This window comes from Megascapheus bottae, chromosome 5, assembly GCF_031878675.1.
Source record: "Megascapheus bottae isolate mThoBot1 chromosome 5, mThoBot2.hap1, whole genome shotgun sequence".
In the NCBI taxonomy this organism is placed as follows: domain Eukaryota; kingdom Metazoa; phylum Chordata; class Mammalia; order Rodentia; family Geomyidae; genus Megascapheus; species Megascapheus bottae.
Window position 1 is genome coordinate 53,082,085 of NC_143513.1, and position 14,768 is coordinate 53,096,852.

General features: G+C 39.8%; 1 protein-coding gene across 4 annotated transcripts; it reads left to right on the forward strand.

Moving 5' to 3' along the window:
* Positions 1 to 3,304: 3,304 nt before the first annotated feature.
* Positions 3,305 to 12,028, forward strand: Tac1 (tachykinin precursor 1). 4 transcript variants are annotated; one of them, XM_090332357.1, is made up of 7 exons: positions 3,305 to 3,506; positions 4,026 to 4,162; positions 4,887 to 4,983; positions 5,448 to 5,492; positions 5,996 to 6,019; positions 7,467 to 7,520; positions 11,468 to 12,028. In XM_090332357.1, exons 2-7 carry the CDS (start codon positions 4,040 to 4,042, stop codon positions 11,515 to 11,517), a joined length of 393 nt encoding a protein of 130 aa, XP_090188483.1. In that variant the 5' UTR covers positions 3,305 to 3,506; positions 4,026 to 4,039; the 3' UTR covers positions 11,518 to 12,028. The 4 variants fall into 4 exon arrangements, with proteins under 4 accessions (XP_090188483.1, XP_090188481.1, XP_090188480.1 ...); XM_090332355.1 differs by lacking the exon at positions 7,467 to 7,520 and having other exon boundaries at positions 3,423 to 3,506; XM_090332354.1 differs by lacking the exon at positions 5,448 to 5,492 and having other exon boundaries at positions 3,423 to 3,506.
* Positions 12,029 to 14,768: the final 2,740 nt, after the last annotated feature.

The following is a 14,768-nucleotide window of genomic DNA, read 5'->3' on the forward strand; positions in this document are numbered from 1 at the left end:
AACTAGACAAGTATTTAATTACTTCTGTACCTTCAAGAACTAGTACAAAGAATGAAAGAAAGAAAGAAAATCTGCAAAGCCCATCAGAGACATTGCTGCAATGCTGGTACTTCTAACTGAAGCACCACCCCCAAGAAGCTTTATTAGTGAGTTGACAAAATCATGATGACCATTCCTGGTGCTACACATGGAGAGAAGAAAAGTAAGTAGGTAGATGAATGGTTTCTTCGTAAAGGCAATGGAAATAAGTGGCAGAGAGACAGATGCCACATGGAAAATTATAGCAGTCTCCTTCAGGGAATTGGAAGGAGAGTCCTAGATAGCACAGATATCCATATCTAGAGTGTTCTCCCACTAGATGCACATGGACAAGTCAAGCAGAGAAGCAATATGCAATAAGACAGTAAGATACTGTTCAAAAACTCGAGGGAATGAGACTGTATTCAGATGCATTCAGTCTCACTCGCACAGGATAAGAAAATGACTATACTAAAACAACATTACTAGTCCTGAGAAGCAGTAAACATACTGCAGGAACAGAAATAGTCACTATGCTTTGGTCTGCCCAGAGCCATACAAACAACATCAAAATGGAGAAGATGATCTAGAAATTATACAACTATATCAGTTGCTGAATTTGTCTAGCAGAACCAACAGAGAGAAAAGTTGACTTTACCTTTCTTAAAAGATGCCCTCTAAGTGTCCACAAGATATATGAAAAACAGCTCCTCATCATCATTCAGGAGGTTTGAAACTATAATGGGAAGCTACCTAGCTGCTATGATTGAGAAGACAAAAGATAGCAAACTGATGAGCACATAGAGAAAGGGAACCCTTCACACTGATGTGGTAATATAATTTAGTGCATTCATTATGGAAACATGTATTAAAGTTCCTCAAAACTTGAAAATAAAATTGTCATATGAGCCAGTAATGCCAGAACCAAGAACATAGATACATGTATGTACAAATGCATGCATGCATGTATGCACTTTATATGCATCTCCAAAGAAAATGAAATCAACATGTCAAAGAAATATGCACTCTCGTGTTTACTATAAATTTATTCATAATAGATGTTTAAAAATCAACCCAAATGTCCATCAATAGATGAGCAGATTTAAAATGTCATATAAATCCACAAGAAAATAATTGAAATTCTGCAATTTGCAAAACAGAAAGACATCAACAATGTCCAAACTCATGCATCTTTCAAGTCCTCGTCATTTGCAACATGACAGACACACACGCTGCCTGAGGCTGTCTGTGTGCGTCAACAATTTCATATGATGGGTCATAATGTTATAAATGGCCAAATGAATTTTGGCAGGAAAAAAAGGCTTCTCATCCCAGTGGATATAGAAATCATGAATCTTAATGCAATGTGCCAGGTATGGAAATACAGATAATATGTGGTCTCGCTCATATGGAGACCTATGAAATCTACCATTTCAGAAATACAAAAGGAAATAGGGGCTAACAGAGACAAAGAGAAGAAGAAAATCAGGAAACAGGGAGACATTTCTCAATGAATAACAAACGACAGTTAAAGTAGTATATATAAGTTAGCCAGGCACTCGTGATTCATGTCTATAATTCTACTTACTTGAGAGATAGAGATCCGTAGGACTGAAGGTTCAGGCCAGTCTTGATTCGATGGAGAATAAAACAACATGCTAGCACAGGTCTGTCCTCCAAGTTACTGTGAAAATTATAAATAGACCTCTTACTGTCCATGATGGCCTGACCAAAAGGTAAGACCTTATCTCAAAAATAACCAGAGAAAAGAGAGATGGAGGCAAAGTCCAAGCAGTAACATCATTAGGAAGTATGAATCCCAGAGTTCAATTTCAGTACCATCAGAAAAGGAAAGAAATGAGAAGAGGAGGAGGAGAGGAAGGAGGAAGCGAAGGAGGAAGAGGAAGAAAAAGAAAGGAAGAAGAGGGAAGAAAAATGAAGAAGAAAGAAAAGCCTGTGTTGGCTTCCCATATACAGAAAAAGCCAGAAGTGGCACTGTGGCTAAAGTGGTGAGTGTGTGTGTGTGTGTGTGTGTGTGAATTTCCCTACTGGGTCTGGAACTCTGCCTGACTTTTTCTGCTCAAGGCTGGTGTTTTACCACTTGAGAAACAGCTCTACTTTCTGCTTTTGTGTGTGTGTGTGTGTGTGTGTGTGTGTGTGTGTGTGTGTGTGTGTTTAATTGGAGATTCAAATCTCAGGCAGCTTGGAAGGTCAACCCTCAGATACCAGTTTCCTGAGTTGCTAGGCCTAAACTACTAGCACCTAGCTATTAATAGTTTGAGTTGCAAACTTTTATTTCTCTTACACACTATACTAAAGGCATAGCTGAGAGAGAGAAAGAGAGAGAGAGAGAGAGAGAGAGAGAGAGAGAGAGAGAGAGAGAGAGAGAGAGAGAGAGGATAGGCTACTAAGAGCAAGCAATTCCACCTATGATGCACATGCCATACCGTTTAGCTTAATTAGAGATGAAGGACAGGTTCGCGTGTTACAGACATGTTATTTATCTCACAATGTCATCGATCACTCAGTTAGTATTTTTCCCGTGCTTGCTTTTATGACTCTGTAACTGTTGAGCCGAATCCTTTAGTAATACCCAGTGCTTCTAGCTGGGTTTGCAGTCTTCCAGAAGAACCCGCAGGGTCTGGAAGCCATAACCTCCTCTTCCACCCCATGCTCCTGGTGAGCGAGGACATTTGGGAATAAAAGATGCTCTGATGTAAGTCCCAGGCTCACGTGTAACGCTACCTTTCCCTCCAATGTACGAGAGCCCCTCTGTCCTGGGCAGTGCCCCTGTGCATGCTGAATGAAAGGGAATGTCCAGGTTGACCCAGCTCAGAGGACTAGGGCTCTGGAAAGGTGACCGGGGCGGGGGCATTCTTCCTGCTCCAGCCAAAGTGAAATCCTCTCTGGCTAATTCCCCGCCGGGTCTTAGGGCACCGCGTTATTGAAGGCACTCTAACGTGCAACTTCGCCCCAGGTCTCCAGAGACGGAGAAGTTGCCCGAAGTCCGAGCAGTGAGTCACTTGGCCCCGTCTAGATGAGCAATCTCAGGTGTCGAGGAAGGGGCCGGGAAGGAGCGGGGAGGGGGCGCCGGCTTCCCCGAGCCAGGGCGGCGGGCGGAACTGGATTGGATGGAGAGACCTCGACCTGCTCAAAACTGCGTCATTTCCAAGCCCGTTGGGTCCAGATGTTATGGACACCGACGGGTTTGCCGTCTCGGAAACTCTCAATCACGCAAGCAAAAAGGCGAGGAGGCGGCTAATTAAATATTGAGCAGAAAGTCGCGTGGGGAGGGCGTCACGTGGGTCCCGGGGCTCGTCACGCCCGGGATAAATACCGCCGAGCCCCGGAGCCGGCCAAGGAGCGCAAGAGCGCGGACCTGTTCCACCTTCGCCGCGGCCACAGCGCGGAGCAGCCAGACCCGCAGCCACCAGACGGACGGACGAACGGACCGAGCCCAGGATCCTCCCCCGGCCCGGCGGGCTGCAGTAAGTACCGCGACCCGTTGAGTCCGCCCGGGGTCCCCGCTCTCCCGCCGAGCATCATCTGGGACCGCGGCGGGCGGGCGGCGCGCGCCCGTCACCCGATGGGTCTCTGGAGACGCCTTAGAGAAGCTGGCTTCCCAAGTGCCAAGCCTGGCTTTGTCCCCCGCCGGCGGATCCTCCAGGCCGGGCTGTGCGTGCGGGTTTCTGGGCGGTGGGGGGCTCGGGGAGCTGAAACTCAGGGAGAAGAGAATGAATGTGAGGCTCGTAAGGAACGAGCGGGATGCTTCGCCCGGATGGATTTTCTCTTGGCACAATCAGACCTGAATTTCGTTGTGGGGCTCCTCTAACTCTTGCATGGCCACCCCCAGGGTGTGTGTGTGTGTGTGTGTGTGTGAGAGAGAGAGAGAGAGAGAGAGAGAGAGAGAGAGAGAGAGAGAGAGAGAGAGAGAGAGAGAGAGAGAGAGAGAGAGAGAGAGAGAGAGAGAGCGAGCTCCTTTGGTCTTTCCTCCCAACTCTTTCCAGAAATCCAATCCAACATGAAAATCCTCGTGGCTTTGGCAGTCTTTTTTCTCGTCTCCACTCAGCTGTTTGCAGAGGAGATGGGCGCCAATGATGATCTAAATTATTGGTCTGACTGGTCCGACAGCAACCAGATGAAGGTAAGACAGGGTCTGGGTATGACCCGAGCTGTTCTTCGCATGCTCCCCAAAGTGCTCTCTTCCCCCTCCAGAGGACCCGACCTAGGCTGGCAGGAGCTGAGGTCGCCAAAGGACGCATTGGAGGCTCGCGGTGGGCTGGAAATGGGGCGCCATCCCCCGGGTCCCCGTAGGGGATTTTGCTTGCAGAAAATAAGTCTCCTCCTGAGGGGTTACATAGAGGGTCCAGGGGCCCTGGTAACTGCCTGGCTTCACATTGAATTTGAAGGGGCTTTACGTGAAAATGGACTGGTGAGGGTCACTTGTAATACGTGCTCACCTTCACCCCAATTCCAACATGCAGGCACCTGTGTGCGTTTAGGGTAGTGCAGGGCCCCCAAGATCATCCCAGACGTATGACCAGCTCAGATGGCCACACATTCCGTGAGTGAATCTGTCCAAGGTTCGAGGAGCAGCAGAAGGCGCTCAGGGTTGGAAGACACTACGCCATTCCCAACTGGGCAGGACTGGCATCATGGAAGAGACAGCAGGCCTGGGGTGGGTGGAGAAGAGAGCGCCCCAGGGACCCCACCAGCCTCCCATTCTGATCCCTCTAAGGCAAGACCCAGAGCAGAGTACCTCAGCATGGAAACTGGACTCACAAACCACTGGAAGGCACAGTGGGAATGACTGATGCGGGTCACTGTGCACCTCCTAATCGAATTCTCTGTGCCCCGTTTTCCACCAGGAGGAACTGCCGGAGCCTTTTGAGCATCTTCTGCAGAGAATCGCCCGGAGACCCAAACCACAGCAGTTCTTCGGATTGATGGGCAAACGGGATGCTGGTGAGATGAGCCACAGTCCCTATCTAGATCCCTGGGGCAACCTGCCCTGTCTGCTGGCTCGTTTCTGAGGGCTCAAGTGTCTTCCAGTCTTGGAGCAGAGATTTCCACCCTAACAGCTGTCATTCCCAGGGCAGGGCAGGCCTGCGACCTGCATGACACACATACCGACTAGAGATGCAGGGCAAGATCCAATTTCTCATGCTTCACAGCATTACAGCAACCTCAAAGAGGAATCATCCTTAGCTAAGCACGTCTAGATTAAAGATCCAAACCACAAAGACAGGGGCTTCTGGGGGCGTGCTCTAATTAGTTCTAGGGTATGTGGAAGACACTTTGGGGCATTCTCTGGGGCTTGGCTAGATTTTGCTGCTCCTTGTTGTGTGATACAAATATTTCCTTTTCCTGAGTTCATTGCGCCATCTCTGGAATGTATGACTAGTTAATGTCAATTCATCTCTTGTCAGATTCCTCAATTGAAAAACAAGTGGCCCTGTTAAAAGCTCTTTATGGTAAACATTCCTATAACTCTTTAATTTACTATTGTGAATGCACATGTAAGAAAGTGAAGCAAGCATTGCGCTGAAATCAAACTGTTACTAAAGTCTGTGAGATAGCATCTTTCTCTCTCTCTCTCTCTCTCTCTCTCTCTCTCTCTCTCTCTCTCTCTCTCTCTCTCTCCCTCTCTATCTCCAAGTGTGTGCATGTGAACTGAAATGGGGTGCAAATCTCCAAGACAGTGGATGATAAACAACAGGCCTCAAGGCCTCAAGCACCCCACAGCCCTAGATTTTAATCTGTGATCCATACCAAGCATTTAATAAACATTGGTTTTGATTGTTTCAATATTAGGCTTTCATTAATAATTGTTATTATTTATAGTTCTTCTATTTCTCATAAATATACATATAAAGTGTTCCATATTTTGAAGGTCAGTTTATTTTATAACTTTTATAAAAGATACAAAGTAACTTCTTTAAAAGGTTTTCTAACAAAAGTTTTTCTTTTTTTCTAGGACATGGCCAGATCTCTCACAAACGTAAGTTCAGAATTATTTTGACATTTAGATTTAGCAAAATGCTAATGTAAATTATATTGACTTCTACTTATTATCATATTTTCAGATATCACTAAGGGCCTAATATATTTAACTAAGACAAAATAAGAATGGAGGACACTCACACCCACAATATGACTAAATAAATGTTTAATATATAAAATGTCTGCTGTTTAGGCATATTTTACTTACCAAAACAATGCAGTACATTGAAAAAATAAAAATGAAAGTCCTTTAGCATCTGTACACTGCTAGTTTTAGAATTTTAATACTAGGGTTAGAAATCCATCACATGCATCCATCTTCTATTTCCTGCCCTCCATGCACACTTACACTGCAGGAACCTCAAAATTTATTGACTATTTTAACTCAGTGGGATGACATCCCCTTCCTCCTCACCATAGTGACCTCCTTTGGAGAGTGACATCCAGGAGCCAATAAAGTAAAATGGGCAAATATCTGGCTAGGGAATCCACACTGAAGGTAAACATGTATAGAAATGCAGCTCTAATCCCATATTTCAATGGGAAATTTCACTCTCTAAAGTACTGTCTTAGGGCTGTGAAGATAGCAGAATTGGGGTTCTGGAAGATCATTAGATTCTTGTTTCCTAGTTAATGGACTTCGGTTCTTAGGGAATCCCAAGACAAGCGTCCATTTCAATCACAGTGTCCAGTTTCCATGCCCTGTCTTGGATTTGATTCACTGGAAGGTAGGGTAGGCATCATCAATACAGGAGAAGCCCCGTTCTCAACTAGTAAAGAAAAAAGAAACAAGAGAAATTCTCTCAGTCACCTGAAAATTATAACCTTTTATAAAGAGTTCATCTTTGAGAATAAGCAACTGTTATTCATATTGTCTTCCTAAGGATTTGGTTTTCCAAGCAAATTATATATAGATAAAATTCAACATAATAAAAGCAAATTTATAATATATTTTCCTTTAAAAAGTATTTTTAAAAATCCTAATAAAATAGTGGCATTTAGGAAGATTGCAATCATCAAGGATAGAGATTTTATTCAACTAATAATGTTCACTTGCTAAGAAATATAATATATTCAGTTAATCATGAAATAGCTTCGCTATTATTCTCACCCAAATATAAATGTACTCTCCTCAAATCAAAGCTCCCTTAAGAATCAACAACAGTCAAAATTTAAGGTAATAGATAAAATATTAAAAGGATAAAAGATAGTGCTAACATTTAAATATAGAATTGACAAAATTAATTTTAAGCTACTGTTTTAGTACAATGTGAAAGACATAAGAAATCTTCATTTCTTTGGACTTATCAAAATTTGAAATAGATGTATATTTATATTTATTATACAGGCATATATTCAGAAGCTTGCTTTCTTTTGTACTAGTTATAACAATTTATTTCCTCAAAGATATACATATTAAAATACCCCTAAATGTATTTTTCCAGGGCATAAAACAGATTCCTTTGTTGGACTAATGGGCAAAAGAGCTTTAAATTCTGGTATGTATAAAATCATGACTAAAAATAGCTAGTATCTCAAAGCTTTTTCTGTTATTGTTGTCAGGTATAGTTTTGAAAGTATTGTACAAGAATAATAGATTTAAATCAGTATTTATGGCAAGCACATTTAATGGAAACACTGTAGCCAAAACTGGATTCACAGCTGAATCACCTAACAGCACCATAAGGTCAATCTACTTCAAATCACCAGCTTTACCAATGTCTATCCCACGTAGTCATACCTACCCTGGATCTTTGGTCAAATCTATTCCTCTTTCCTACATATCGATTTTGTAATTAATATTCAACCTTACTGAGACAGGATGGGGAAAGGATGCAGGGAGAGATGAAAGGGTTTCATTTAGGACTAAAGTGACATGTGAGAACTTTGTAAAACATTCAATTTGGTAATACTCCAATGCAAAAATAAACAAAACACACAAAACTCATATACAAATACTTTGCTGTCAATGAAGTTACAGAAGTTAAAATGTCAGTGTCCTGATGGATGTTGGAGAGGATGAAAGAGATACAGTTCATTCCAATACCTTCAAACAGGAACACATTCAAGTCCTCCTTGAGGGCAGCTGGATCCAGTGGCAAAATCCATAGGACATTCTCACAGCCCCATTTTTAAATCTGAACAATAATTTCGCTTGATATAATGATTGTATTTTTTTCTCTCTTTAGTTTATATTATCTATAATATTGCCTCTTTATATCAACAATACAGTGACATAACGTAGATTCTTTTAGGAAAAACACATTCTTATTTATTGGGTAATTTTCAAGAATAAATAACCTAATTATTTTTTATGGAACTAGAAATTTTTTTTCTTTTTTTTAATTGTAATTAGTAAAAGGGTTACATGATATTTGCCAGATAGAAGGTGCATTAATTCACATACATTGATACCCTTTCACATGTCTTGGTACCCATTTCCCTCCCCCCCCCCACACTCCCCACCCGTCTTGGTTTTCCCCCCTTCCCTATCAAATTTCAAATATCCAAATACAAATAAATTCAATATATCAGATAACAAAGTGAGATACTATACCAATATGAGATAACCAAGGGACAGCAAAGGAGATGAGAGACAACATAGTACATTAAGGACAACAATCATTCATTATATGGCTTTTGTTTCAATATCCTGGAGGTCCTTTCAATTAGCTTCACATTATATGGCCTTATGTATCAAGATTTTGCTCTATTGCAGATCTCTGCTAGTAGAGCCCAAGGTTTCTACTGATTATGAGGAATGAGGGAAACCATTGAGCCTAAGTTCCTTTGAGTCTGGCTTACTTCACTTAATATGATTTTTTCTAAGTCTTATGGAACTAGAAATTTTAAGTCCATCTAAACCTTGGAGTTCTTAGTCTAAATTCCTTGGAAAAGCCATTTAAATTCTCTTTATTTATTATGTTACAGTAAAATAGTAATCACGTGAACTAGGAGTGTGGCCTAGTGGTAGAGTGCTTGGCTAACATGCCCGAAGATCGGGTTTGATTCCTCAGTACCACATACACAGAAAAAGCTGGAAGTGATGCTATGGCTCAAGTGGTAGAGCACTAGCCTTGAGAAAAACCCAAGGACGGTGCCTAAACCTTGAGATCAAGCCCTAGGACTGGCAAAAAAAAATAGTAATCACCTAACAAGCCAGAAAGTCATCAGCAATTCTCTTAGTCATTTATATTCCTACAATGTCTGTAGGCTGTGCTCATTTTATTCTTGAGTATTTACAGTCATACAAAATAATCATTCTAATATTTATATTATTTCTCTACTTAGAAATTTTGGGCACCATCCTTGTATTTTCTCAGCAAAAATACAGACCTCCACAACATTTTTAGGTGTTGTTTTTGTTTTGGGTTGGTTTTTTTTTTGCCAGTCTTGGGGCTTGAACTCAGGACCTGGGTAGTGCCCTTCTAGTTCTCAAGGCTAATGCTCTACCACTTGAGCCACAGCACCACTCTGGCTTTTTCTGTGTATGTGGTATTGAGGAATTAAATCCAGGGCTTAGGGCATGCTAGGCAAGCACTCTACCACTAAGCAACTCTCCTGATCCAATATTTGGGTTTTAAAGATGATGTTAATTGCATCTAATGGAAATCTTGGAATTATTTTATTAATGTATATTATATTCCAGCTTTTGGAAATGGTATATAAATTGAAAGCATAGTGGCATTGATTTGTCTCCATAAATGGTAGTTCTTACACCCCTGTGTATTTCTTAATAATGGTGCAGGTCATCAACAATCTCTCTCCAAAACCAATAAAAATTTCAGAGTGGATTTCACTTCACAAACAATATAGGTACTGTGCACTTTATAACAGATTTAATGTATGAAATGTAATACTGTAATTATGGATAATAAAAATAGAACCAGTGTAATGAATCAGAATCAATTTTAACTAAGACTTTGTTCTTCTATTTTTGTTTAAAAAATACAAGACAAAAAATAGGAAAAAATGCAATATATAAATCAATCTTATATCCTCATTGAAACAGGGTTATCATTATTGCATAGCTTCAGACCCCAGTCACAATCAGTTCAGAAACACAGAGGAGTTGACATGCAGTTTCAGAGGACTCGAGGATTGAATAAGAAACACTACTCTTGGAAGAGGACATTATGTCCCAGCTAAATGGTTACTCTGCTATTAGGTACTTCAATTAGCATTTATCTCATTTCTGAGTGGAACAAAGGTGTCTTTCTTACCTAAGCTTGGAAGGAAGTGACTTGTGCTAATCATTCTTCTAATAAGAGAGGATGAGACATAGACTTAACAATTTACCAAAATTGCTCAATTTGGAGCTCAGCGTATTCTGTCTCTGATTTGAGCTTATTGTTCACCTCACTTCAGGGATAGGTGGACTTTATAGTTGTGTTACAATGGGGAATGCCATAACTGAGCCTTTTACCCATATGTTCTCTCAATAAACTCTCCTTATTGAGAGAAGACTATTTAGATGAGTCATGGATCCTTAATAGTCCTTTCTTCTGTTTGTTTTGGTTTATTTTCTTTTGTTTATTTAAATTTAGCATTTTATACAGGGTACACCAGTTTTCCAATTGAAACATAAAGTATGAGCTAAAATGATGAAAAATACCCTTGGGTATGAGACTAAAATAGTCTAATCCTAAGCTTTTGTAATTACAGATCCCATAAAATTATGTACAATGAATATAATAATATAGTTTAACATTTTTATCTAGAGAGTCAATGTACATAAACTACTGACTAGCTTATTGTTATATAGATGTGCAATTGATTTTGTCAGGTGCTAGAAGGTAAGTTAAACTCACATTTTCATAAAGAAAATTAAAATGATTTTCATATCACAATCTATCACTGGAAGATACTCAAGAAAAGAAGAGACCCTCACATACCTCAAACAGAGATAAACTTTGTGAAAGGAATAACTCGTAAATATTTTAGGCCTTACATGCTATGGGGTCTCTGTAGCAAGTATTCAAATATGCCATTTTACAGCAAAGCAACTATAAATAACAAATAAATGGATCAAAGGTGCCTGGGTTACAGTAAAGCTTTACTTGCAAGAACAAATAGCAAGCTAGATTTGACCTATAGCCTATACATATCTTTTAACCTTTATTCTATCATGAAAATCCCATGCTTCACGTTTACCTTACTAACATTGCTTATACTGGGCCTTGTTCTTTCTATAATGCACTGTGAGGATCTGCTTGAAAAAGCTTCTGAAAATCAACATTGTACTATATCCTGGAAATACATTATACATAGAAGATGGCCAAAGAAATCAAAGGTTCTATGATTCAGTCCTTCTAGTCAGAATGAGGCAGGATTGGGAGACGTACCAATCAAATTCGTAGAAGGAATTCTTGAATGGGGGAAATAGATCCTGAATTAATCTGTGCATTCAATCTTCTAAAAACAACTTTCCTTCCTCTGTTTTCAGTGGCCTATGAAAGGAGTGCAATGCCAAATTATGAAAGAAGACGTAAATAAACTATGTAACATATTTATTTAGCCTCATTTGTGTCAATGGATAATGAAAGGTAAAACAAAATATGCACTATGAAGAAGCATTATTTATTTAGTAACAGTTGCAGTTACGAGTTAAAGACTCAAAAAAGTGTTTATTTTTCATATTGTGTCAATGTGTGTTGTAAACTGGCGTTGTAATTATGATAATTATCTCAAAGCTAGATGTCAATGATGGTCTCTCAATAAAGCACAGTATCCAATCCAGTTGAAAACACCTGCTAATGACAGTCTCCAGAGAAAGAAACTGCTGCTCTGAAGCATGAGTTATTGCTGAAAGGGAGGGCCTGCCTGTTTCTGTGCTTCCTGGTTGCTTTCCTCCTGAAAATGTACTGAGTCCTTACTATCAAATTGTATATGTATCTTTGCAGCATGTGTCATGATTTGTGACTCTATCAAGATGTTTTCAAAGGTTTTAATGTGATTCTAATGTCCTCATTCATTGCGTGATGTGTTGTGATAGCTCCCATTTGAAATAAAACAAAAATATCTTCAACATTTTGGTTGTATTCTTTCATTAATATTTATGTCAAATCAGTAGACTTTCTTTTACCAGATAATGGATATTTAAAGTTGTTTTGTTTGAAATAGTTTTTCTTTCGTTCTCATTCACACCCACAAATACACATACATACAAGCACACAGACATAATTGTGACACCCCCATACACATTTTTGTGCTAAGCCATTTGTATAAGATGGTTCATGGGAAAAAATAAATGCATTTTGGAATTTTAAAGAAATAAAGGCCAATTCTGGCTAAGTATGCAGGTGATTTCTGGTTACAGATATGAATCTGTACTTTGTTGCAGATGAACTACACTGGTTATTTCCTTATTGAGGAAGACTTCAGCAGACTACAATTTCATCCCTGTTTAAACCTAAGTATAAATGTACAAGAACCCCACTAAGATTAATATATCACACCACTCTCACAGAGGTAGATAGAAGATAGTAAAGAAAGTTCTGGCCTGCCCAGGACACTTTTACAGTGTATCCAACAAGTGCCTGTGAATTGCTAACAATTCTAACTCTGCTGAGCAGGTGCCTGATGAGTAAACCCAGGAAACCAGGAGAGAGGAGTGCATGTATAAATTCAGGGAGCAGGATGAATACGCATCCTTGGAATTCAAATGACTCTGCATGTGAAATATTAACAGATGGTCAAACAGTGCAAAAACAGCACCATTTCATGAAATAAAAGTTCATAAGTTTAGCCTGTGCTGGTGACTTCTGTACATCAATGAAGCTTTTTGTACAAGAGGAGAGCCATGGCATATTTAAACTTTTGTGTCTTTAATGAAATGATTTGCTTGTACAAAGAAAACCTCTAACTCACTTTTCTTTATACAATACATTTGAATATTATAAATTATATAATGAAGAAAATGCAAATCATTTAGATCTTCACTCATCAACACTAACATGTACTACACTACTGAATAAAATAAGGACAAAAATAATCATAAAACAGCTAAAACTGTGCATATATTTAGCCACTCTGTGAATAAAACGTTAACATTACTATTAGCATAATCATGGTAATACAAACATAAAACTTAGCCAGGCACAGTGTCTCAAGCCTGTAATCCTAGCTACTCAGGAGGCTGAGATATGAGGATCAAGGTTCAAAGCCAGCCAGGGCACAAAAGGACCTAAGACTCTTATCTCCAATTAACCTCTAGATAACAGAGAATGAGGCTTGGCTCAAGGGTAGGGTGGTGGCCTTGAGTTGAAGAGATCAGGTACAGCGCCTAGGCCAAGATCAAGCCCCATGTCCCCACCCCCAAAAAACCTTAAGGAAGTATTAAGATCAGAGATTTTAATATGAGAAAAATCAAGACGGCAAAGGAATTAATGAGGGAATAAGAGAATAACATAATATCTAACTCTGAAGTTAATTAAACAAACGTGTTAATGCAGGAATGTATGACACTGTCATTTAAAATGACATGGTATGCTTAATTATATGGAATAACAAATATGGTATGTTAGATACAAAGCAATATCTCAGTAAAAAAATATATATGTATATATTCCTGTTGTAACTAGAAGAGCAACTGTTTCAGAGTCAAACTATTGAATTCTGGTTCCATAGTTTTATGGTTTTTTAATGAAGACCAAGATCTTTTATCTTCATTTTCCTCAGCAGCAGAATTGGCACCACAACAGTAGCATTACAGAGAGCCTAGGTGAGTGCTCAGCGAAATGATGCATGGAAAGCCTTAAGATGCGTGAAAATTTGAATATAATCACACACACACACACACACACACACATCACAGGAACAGGAAATGTTACTTGTCATTATTAGCTACATCCAAATGTCTCTGAGAAAATGAGTGCAATATTTTAGCTATTCAATACCAGCGGTTGGGAGCAGTTTTTAAGTATTGTCCTCATAAATTAAATCTAATGCTATCCCTCAAATTCTGCAGTACTTCCTGTTGTTCATAGCTGCATTAGCTAGCACCCATGGACCTTTCTGGCTCTGAGATTCTGTAAATCTCCGCAGCACAATAACACAGTGTTGCCTAGAGAAACCCAGCAATGAGACCTCCCTCTTGCTTGCTTGCCCTCCAGACCCAGGAACACAGCAACAGTGTAAGTAAATGAAAGCCGCAGCTTTGATTTGTGCTCATAAACTATTCATCACTACTTTCCTTGGTGACACATTTCCTTCAAGTAAACTACATTTTCTTCATCAGTACTTCTTCTGAAATATTTAATTCTATTATAAACCACACAACTATTGCTTCATTTTCTGTTTCTTACTTTTTTTTTGTAGTTCATGGAGCTTGAACTCTGAGCCTGGGTGCTGTCCCTGAGCTCAAGGCTACTGCCCAACCCCTTGAACCACAACCCACTTCCCGTTTTCTAGCAGTTAATTGGAGATAAGAGTCTCGGGGTGTTTAGTGCTCGGGCTGGCTTTGAACTGCAATGCTCAGACCTTAGCCTCCTGAGTAGCTAGAATTAAAGACATGAGCTCCCACACTCTGCAACTAGTTTTATTTTGTATTGGTCAAGAGAAATGCCACTCAAGATGAAAGATTTGAGAAGGCTTTCTAAAATTCAAGTTGAATTTAGTGAGAAAAATGAGAATGCTGACGTGGAGGCCTAAATCTTGCTAGGTTCTGTGGAATAATTCCGCCACTCAGTTTCTTCTACAAATTAAAGTCTTTTGCAAACAGAAAGTTACACTCACCTTCATTGAAG

Coding starts and splice junctions, on each gene's coding strand:
- Tac1 (XM_090332357.1), top strand. CDS start 4,040: ATGAAAATCCTCGTGGCTTTGGCAGTCTTTTTTCTCGTCTCCACTCAG. Junction 5,493..5,995: donor CCTGTTAAAAGCTCTTTATG/GTAAACATTCCT, acceptor CTTTTTTTCTAG/GACATGGCCAGATCTCTCAC. Junction 7,521..11,467: donor CAAAAGAGCTTTAAATTCTG/GTATGTATAAAA, acceptor CTCTGTTTTCAG/TGGCCTATGAAAGGAGTGCA.